The sequence below is a fragment of the Prosopis cineraria genome, unplaced genomic scaffold (genome assembly GCF_029017545.1).
Source record: "Prosopis cineraria cultivar Desert tree isolate PC_DT_omini unplaced genomic scaffold, ASM2901754v1 PC1178, whole genome shotgun sequence".
Classification (NCBI taxonomy): domain Eukaryota; kingdom Viridiplantae; phylum Streptophyta; class Magnoliopsida; order Fabales; family Fabaceae; genus Prosopis; species Prosopis cineraria.
The window spans coordinates 19,106-27,753 of NW_026556503.1; the positions used below are offsets into that span (position 1 = coordinate 19,106).

Consider the following 8,648-nt stretch of genomic DNA (forward strand, 5'->3'; position numbering starts at 1 on the left):
TTAAAGGGAACAAAAGATCTGACATATTACATTCAACCAAGCAATTATCTCAACTTACACGGATTTTCTACTGTGAATGTTGCATAGACGATCAAAAATCCTTTGGAGGATATTGTGTCTTCTTCGATGATACTCTCATAGCTTGGTTTGGCAAGAAATAGCATGTTGTCGCCCAATCAAGCACTGAATCAGAATATAGATCTCTTGCAGATCTTGCTACCGAACATGCCTGGCTTCAATTCTTGATGGAATAAATTGGAGTTAAGCTAAATTGTATCCCGATAGCTTGGTGCGACAAGTTGAGTGCCTCTACTCTTGCTTTTAATCCTGTATATCGCGCTCAAACCAAACATATAGAGCTTGATGTTCATTTTGTCAGAGATAGAGTGATTGATCGAAAGCTTTTGGTTCGATATGTTCCTTCTTCAGAGAATTTATCAGACTTGTTCACAAAGGCAATGAGTCATTCTTGTTTTCTGACACTGAAAAACAAACTCGGACTCATGAAAAGCCTAGTCTCTCGTTTGAGGGGGCGTGTTGAAACATTAACACAAAAGCCCAATATCAACACAATAGCCCAATACGTTTATGTTCAGTCTGAAATGAATTAGGCCCACTCCTTGCTTTAGCAGATATTTTGTGGGTAGTGTTGTAATTTTATTTTTCCCACTTTTATGTACACATTATTATTTATTCTAGGGTTTCTAACCCTACCTCTATATAAAGAAAATAAAGGGCCTAGGCACTGTGCGCCTTTTCAGACTATTTCCTTTTTAGTGAAAAATTCATCTAACTACATAATATATAGATGGGACCCACATATAGATTCTAGCCAATGTCCTCATTTGAACCTGTGGTCGTCAAAACGAGATGTGGATTTACTGAAACGAGAGACGTGTGAATCATACCACCTAGAAGAGAAGACTTATTATGTTAACAACTACTCCTTTTGATTGTATTTATACTTCTGATACATAAAAAATCTTGGAACTTATTAAAAGGAGGGACCTATGCTTTCACGTCTACATATGCAAATCAAACATCCACAAATTCAAAGCTTCAATACATCTATTCTCAAATGAGAAATTATTTAAGACAACTTCAGTCTTCAAATATGTAGATATAAAGTACGATGAACCCTTGTGATCACGCTTTTCTGGTCACAGACAAGGTGACATTGATGAATTCAGTTTTCTCTTTGGACATATGGTCTGTTAAGATCTCTTGGTACCTCTTGAAAGCTTCTTCAACGATACGCTCGCCGAAGTGGCTAATCAGTAAGGGTTCGGCCACAGCTCTCATGCACTTTGTGACACTATATCCACCATCACTCACTACTTCGGACTTACTAAATTCACTGTCTACTGCATTCCAATCATCGTACGCATTCCAATTCACTGCTGATACCTCCATGCTATTGATGCTGAATGACCCTTGTTTCACTATCTCTTGTTCTACTTCAGATGGGGATGGTGTGTATTGGGGTATATTGAACGAGTCCACTTCCTCTTCTTTTATAATTCCCTGTAATTAACTCATGGTAAAACATATTAGTACGTTAGGTACTTTTTGCATATGAAAATTGAGGTATATTAATTTCATCCTCAAGCCTAAAGGATAGAGATGGTGACAGCAATGTGTATCTTGTTAGGATGGCATAACGGGTTCAATCTTTTCCATATCAATCATGAAAAGGACGCTGGAAGTTAAAATTAAAAATATGATTACCATGGAGGCCATGTCATTGAGTGCTGTGGCCATAAGTTCCCAAATAAGGCAACCTTCTTTGCTAGAGGGGTCATCACTTTTTCTACCCAAAAATGTGAGCACCATAAAGCCCCCTTCCACCACTTCCTTTGCACGACACTCGAGAAACAATGAAAAGTCTTTTTGAAATTGTTGGTAATAAGCCTTCAACACATTTGAAGGGCTTGTGCGTGCCATGTAGATATTGCCCTTATTGTTCTCCACTCCTTTGGGAACCTTAAGCATTAACCAAAATCATCATCAATAATCAAACATTATATTAATTTATGCAAAATTGTTTACGACATATAAGAGGAGAAAAAAGGATCTCAACAATCTCAATTCAAACCAGTGAATTTATGATACCTGAGATAACCACTGAAGGCTATAAGAGGAATAGCCAAAATGGAGACTTCTTAAAGGAAAAACCCTGCCATAGAAGGAACCAGGGATCCCGGCTAAGAAGCCATGACCAACCCTAGAAACCATTTCACGACTGAGTCTGTCGTTGAAGCTTCCAAGAGACCTGAAGATGTTGTTGAAGTCATTCCCTGGAAGATCATTCAAGAAGACTTGGTATTCTGGAGATAGAAGGTTAAGCTCCCGGCAAAGCTTCTCCACTGTTTTGATAACTTCAGAAACCACAAAGAAAGTGTTTGGACCAGAAGAGCAACCTAAGTCTGCAATCACTAGTCTTTCCGGGAGCGTTTTGCAGCACAAGGTTGTTATGGCTTCCTCTCGAATCGGCTTTGTCAGTGTCAGCACCTTTTGCTGTTTCCCATCAACTAAAAAAAAGAGTTACAATTAAGTTGTATTCTGTGTTACTAACTCCGCCTATGTTTATAGCCGGTCCCAAGCCCGGGTAAAGGAGGAGGGTTGTGTTAGGCCATCAACAGCCAATGTAAAAATTTGTTGAATCTATCATGAACATGGACAATAGACGTTATAATGTTAATGCTAGGTCGTTGCCCGTAAGTAACGCGCTGCATGGCTCGAGTACAGTGATAAGTGAGTTAGAGCCGCTGCATCGGCGCCCGGATGTAGTGTTAAATGAGCAAGGGCTACCGCATCATTCTGGACGCATGCGGCTAAAGAAGTTAGTCCATCAGAGCAAAATTAGATTTGGTACTTGGAATGTTGGGACATTAAATTGTAAATCTGTAGAGGTTGTAGGGGTTATGATTCAAAGGAAAATCAATATCCTTTGCTTGCAAGAAACAAAATGGCGTGGAGAAGGAGCTAAGGATATTCAAGGTTTCAAACTTTGGTATACAGGAAAAGTAAGTGCACGCAATGGAGTAGGCATCATTATAGATAAGGAGTGGAAGAAGAACGTTGTAGAAGTTAGCAGAATTGGAGACAGAATTATTTCTTTAAAAATGATAATTGGACGTGAGACTGTTAATATTGTTAGCGCTTATGCGCCACAAGTCGGGACAGAAGCCAGTCTTAAGGAATTATTTTGGGAGGATCTGGAGGGGTTGATTCGACACATACCACAAAGTGAAAAGATTTTTATTGGAGGAGACTTTAATGGGCATGTCGGGAGGGAAGCTGGTCAGTATGCGAGGGTGCATGGTGGTTTTGGTTTTGGAGAGCTAAACAATGAAGGGCAAACTCTTCTTAATTTCTCATTGGCGTATGATTTTATGATTGCCAACACTTGTTTCAAGAAGAGAGATGAGCATCTCATCACTTACAAAAGTGGAGCCTCAAGGTCGCAGATTGATTTTCTTTTGTTAGGAACACAATAGAAAACTTTGTAAAAATTGTAAGGTGATCCCTGGAGATGCTGTAACGACACAACATAGGGTCCTAGTCCTTGATGTGTGTATTATGAGTAAAATCCAAAAACGTCGACAAGTAGTAACACCAAAGATTAGGTGGTGGCAATTAAAAGGTGAGAAGCAAGATATTTTCAAGCGAAATCTTTTGGATAAAGGAATTTGGGATTCTCAGGGAAGTGCTAACATCATATGGGAGGATATGGCTAAAAAGATACGGGAGGTTGCAAAAGTAGTTTTGGGAGAATCGAAAGGTTCTGGTCGAGAGATAAGGAGTCTTGGTGGTGGAATAATAGTGTACAGGACAAAATCAAGTATAAGAAGAACTGTTTTAAAGCCATACATTTGTGTAACAATGAGGAAAATTGGGAGAGGTACCGTATGGCTAAGAAGGAAACTAAGAGAGCTGTGGGTGAAGCTCGTTCCAAAGCTTTTGAAGAATTTTATAAGAACCTTGAGACGAAGGAAGGAGAGCAAAATATTTATAAGATTGCCAAGAGTAGGGAAAGAAAATCAAGAGATCTAGAACAGGTAAGGTGTATTAAGGATGAAGAGGGAAGAATTTTAGTTACAGATGATGAAATTAAAAATAGATGGGAGACTTATTTTTCTAAACTTTTCAATGATGGAGAGGATTCATCTAGTAACTTGGAGGATTTAGTAACTGGTGAAGGAGAACAAAATTTGTCATTCTATCGAAAAATACGTGATAAGGAGGTAAAGGAAGCTCTTAAGAAAATGGCAAATGGTAGAGCTAACGGACCTGATTGTATATCTATCGAAGCGTGGAAATGTTTAGGTGAAGAAGGGGTGAGATGGTTAACTAAGTTATTTAATGTGATTTTACGGTCCAAGAAAATGCCTGATGAGTGGAGGAGAAGTACATTAATTCCTATTTATAAAAATAAAGGAGATATTCAGAATTGTACTAACTATAGAGGGATTAAACTCATGAGCCACACAATGAAATTGTGGGAGAAAGTAATTGAGCACAGGTTGAGATTGGAGACAAGTATTTCTGAGAATCAATTTAGTTTTATGCCAGGTAGATCAACTACAGAGGCAATTTATCTACTAAGGGGATTAATGGAAAAGTATCGTTGTAAAGATAAAGATCTACACATGGTTTTTATTGATTTGGAAAAAGCTTATGACCGTATACCAAGAGAAGTGCTTTGGAAAGCGTTGGAAAAAAAGGGAGTACGGATTGCTTATATTAAAGCCATACAAGATATGTATGAGGGGGTAAAAACTAGTATAAGAACGCCTAGTGGTCAAACAAAGGATTTTCCTATAAAGATTGGACTGCATCAGGGATCATCTCTGAGTCCTTATTTGTTCAACTTGATTTTAAATGTTTTGACGGAACATATTCAAGAGGAAATCCCGAAATGTATGCTCTTCGCGGATGATATAGTTCTTCTAGCAGAGACAAGAGAAGAGGTTAATTGCAAACTTGAGTTATGGAGGAGGACATTGGAGTCGAAAGGTTTTCGTCTGAGTAGAAGTAAGACGGAATATTTATATTGTAAATTTGGTAAAGGACTATTCGAAAATAATTTGGAAGTGAAATTGGGAGATCAAATCATACCTCAAGTGGAAAAGTTTAGATATTTGGGAGCCATTATTCAAAATGATGGCGAAATCAGTGGAGATATTTCACATAGAATTCAAGCTGGGTGGTTTAATTGGAGAAAAGCTAAAGGAGTTATTTGTGACCGTAAGGTGCCTAATAAACTTAAAGGAAAGTTTTATCGTACTGCTATCAGACCGGCAATGTTATATAGTAGTGAATGCTGGGCTCTAACGGGACAGCAAGAGCATAAAGTTGGAGTAGCAGAGATGAGAATGTTACGATGGATGTGTGGACATACACGTAAAGATAAAATTCAAAATGAGCACATACGTGAAAAAGTGAGGGTGGCACCTATTGAGGAAAAAATGGTAGAAAATCGGTTGAGATGGTTTGGGCATGTACAAAGAAGACCAAGGGAGGCACCAGTGAGAAGAGTGGAACATATAACTTTGAGTCCGATTAAGAGAGGTAGAGGAAGGCCTAAGAGAACACTCTTGGAAGTTGTTGAACGTGATCTCTTAATTAATAATATTTCTAAAAGCTTAATAAATGATAGAGCACAATGGCGTCTTGCAATCCATGTAGCCGACCCCACCTAGTGGGATAAAGGCTTGTTGTTGTTGTTGTTGTTGTTGTATTCTGTGTTACTGATCAAATAGTTTCAATTTTCTGAAATATTGGTGTGGCAAGGAAGATGCAATTCATTAAAAGTGGTAATTGTTTAATGAATGATGCCTGAACTAAGGAATTGTTTGCATAGCTTGCTTCTCCCACGCCCCCATTCATGTGCAGCACTTGAGTTACCTCCATATTCATGGCGTCTTTTTTCTCTCTGATGTATTGGTTTTTTTTTTTTTTTTTAATGATTTCTCAAGTATCCCTTGCTTCTGTGTTTTTGAGTGTCATGTGACTTTTGAGTAATCTATTTATAGATGCTGGGGCTCTTACATGCGTGGGAGAAAACAAAATGTTTTGTGGCCGGCGCTGGTCTGTCAATCTTTTTCATCAGAGGATAATAAAATTCGTTATGTTTTTTGTTGCTAACAATCAATGAACACAGACGAGTCCGTTCTCTGCACTCCGCAGACAAATTAAAATACGGTGTTTCATGATAATCAAAGTTGAGGTTAACAAGTTTAGAAACGGGCCCCACGTTTTGCTCAGTCTTCGCCATTTATAAATTAGTATGATTGGTTATCTTGTATGATTGGTTGTCTTGTAAACTAAATTAGTCCGTGTGTGTCTGTATCACTGCGCCTCCGTCACTGATATGAGGTAAGCAGTAGTGAGGTTGTCAAGAGTCGGATTCCAGAACGATGGCAACGTTGCCACTTGCGTGCATGCTCCAGCGTTGTTTCTCAAATTAAATTTAATCATATCATTTTCTTCAACAAACCTCATGTTGTCGCTTTGTTCCATTGAACTGTGATCAAGGTCGCTTTGTGCCATTTAATCATATATAATCGGCTATTCTATATCATTACACAATACAAAAATCTTAAGAAAAATAAATGGACTCATACAGTCGGTTATAAAAACAATAAATCAATAGATTCGTTATTCAACATTTCAAGTATAAATTTTCAACCATATAATATATCGATGCGTACGATGTCAATGTTTACGTATTTCTTCAAAGACGAAATTTCAACCACCCATTTATAGATTCTTGCTAATGTGCTCATGTGGACTTGTGGTTGTCAAAACGAGATGTGGATTTAATGAAACGGGATACATGATGTGAATCACACCACCCAGAAGACAAGATTTGATAAGAATATGTTAACAACTATTCCTATTGATTGTATTTATACTTCTGATACATAGAAAATCGTAAAACTATATATCTTAATTTATTTAAAAATAAAAACTTTAATTATATAAGGTTAAGTATATAAGTTTTTTTAAAAAAATTAAATAATATACACTGACACTTAACAGGGGTAGTAAAAGAGAAAATTGCAATAAAAAATAACGACATCTCTTATAATTGAGACAAAAAAAAATTAAGGGAGAATTATATCCAAGTTTCACTTTAGATAATTAATTACTCCTAGGTCTATTGTAATTGAGCTTAGAAAAATTAAAATAATGGATCTGATAGTAATTAATTATCTTAAATGGAAGCTTACAGTAATTCTCCCAAAAATCAATCCCTCTCGAACAATATAAATGAGATTAGCCGGAGGAAGTATCGTTGGAATATTCTGGAATAATTGGCAATCAACAGAAACCATCGTAAATTTGACAACATCATTACTCCTCATTTTGTTGAGTTCACACCTCTGACGTCTCAATACCCTACTCGCCAAAACTTGTTTTAAAGAACAAAATGCGTGCTGCATTATTTAAGGTGATAAGAAACATTGGGATCATGACCTTGATTGATGCTTGCAATTCTTAACTTCAACGAATGTGTCGGCCACATGCATTTTCAAGTTTTGATAAAATAACAATAATAATTTGTGTTCTCTTTAACAATCCTCATTTTGTCACTTTGTAAATGCAACAATATTCTTTATTTTGAATTTAAGATAGATCTATAGAAGCACAGGTTTGCTGAACTAAACGATTCTTAAATTTAAGATGGTAATAGTAAATATGTTTGACATAAGTAAATATATATATTTCTTACTTTAGTGCAAAATTTAAACCATATTCAATTTTAGTCCTTGTTGTTTACTCATTGTAATTTTGTTATCTTCTTGGGTATGCGTTTATGTTCTTTCTTCTTATTCTTTTTGTTTCGCACCAGAAGCATGCTACAACTATTTTTTTTTAAAGCTAAAATATAAGATCAATGTAAAATTTCTTTTTTTATTAATTTTAAATGATTATTTTTTTCACGAATTATTTTTATTTTAAAAAATTAAACTTAGTGTGGCAACATTTAAAAATATTTTATTATTATTTAAAAGACCAATGTAATTTTTTTTATGATGAAACTAATGACATTATAGTTAAAGGATTGAAAAAATATTTTATAAAAATAATAAACTAAAATAAAATCTTGTATAAAGTTAAAAGATTAAACTTGTGTTTTGGAAAAAAAAAATTACAAAACTCTTTTATATTTTGAATAGCATTATTAATTTCAAAGGAAAAACGATGATGATATTAAGAATTGAAGGGATAAGACGGTAGATCACATTTCAGGTTATATTAATGAAAACAGAGGGAGAGACGTTGGGTTAATACCGTCATCACATATGACACACACACACACACACACATGTATGTATGTATATATATCTTTCCTTTTCCGATTGTATTTACGTGTAGGCTTAATTAATGAATTTGTGTAGGGAATGCAAAATTAAAAGTTTAAATTGATAAAAATGAAAAGTCTTTTTTATAAAGTATTGTTAGTTTGCATCGTAAATTGTAGAAAGTAGTCCACATGCATATGCAATGAATGATACTATAAGATTTAAGCAACATTGAAAACGAGTAAATTGTAGAACATGACAATACAGAAAGTGGTCCATATGCAATCTCCGTGATCCCTTAAACATGTATACTACATCAGGTAACAAAATTTG

The 8,648-nt window shown here is 35.7% G+C and overlaps 1 protein-coding gene across 1 annotated transcript; it reads right to left on the reverse strand.

Annotated features, from left to right (window-relative positions):
• Positions 1-1,146: 1,146 nt before the first annotated feature.
• LOC129299497 (S-adenosyl-L-methionine:benzoic acid/salicylic acid carboxyl methyltransferase 3-like) lies at positions 1,147-5,916 on the reverse strand. The gene is made up of 5 exons (XM_054937967.1): positions 5,842-5,916; positions 2,113-2,517; positions 1,729-1,983; positions 1,385-1,524; positions 1,147-1,348 (listed from the first exon to the last, which is right to left on the reverse strand). The coding sequence occupies exons 1-5, from the start codon at positions 5,914-5,916 to the stop codon at positions 1,147-1,149; spliced, it is 1,077 nt and encodes a 358-aa protein (XP_054793942.1).
• Between the last annotated feature and the right edge of the window lie 2,732 nt (positions 5,917-8,648).

Excerpts from the sequence above, each read along its gene's own strand:
- LOC129299497 (XM_054937967.1), bottom strand. The coding sequence starts at position 5,916 with ATGGAGGTAACTCAAGTGCTGCACATGAATGGGGGCGTGGGAGAAGCA. Across the intron at positions 2,518-5,841 it reads CAAACAATTCCTTAGTTCAG|CAAAAGGTGCTGACACTGAC; the intron begins GCATCATTCATT and ends GATGGGAAACAG. Across the intron at positions 1,349-1,384 it reads TCAGCAGTGAATTGGAATGC|TAAGTCCGAAGTAGTGAGTG; the intron begins GTACGATGATTG and ends CAGTGAATTTAG.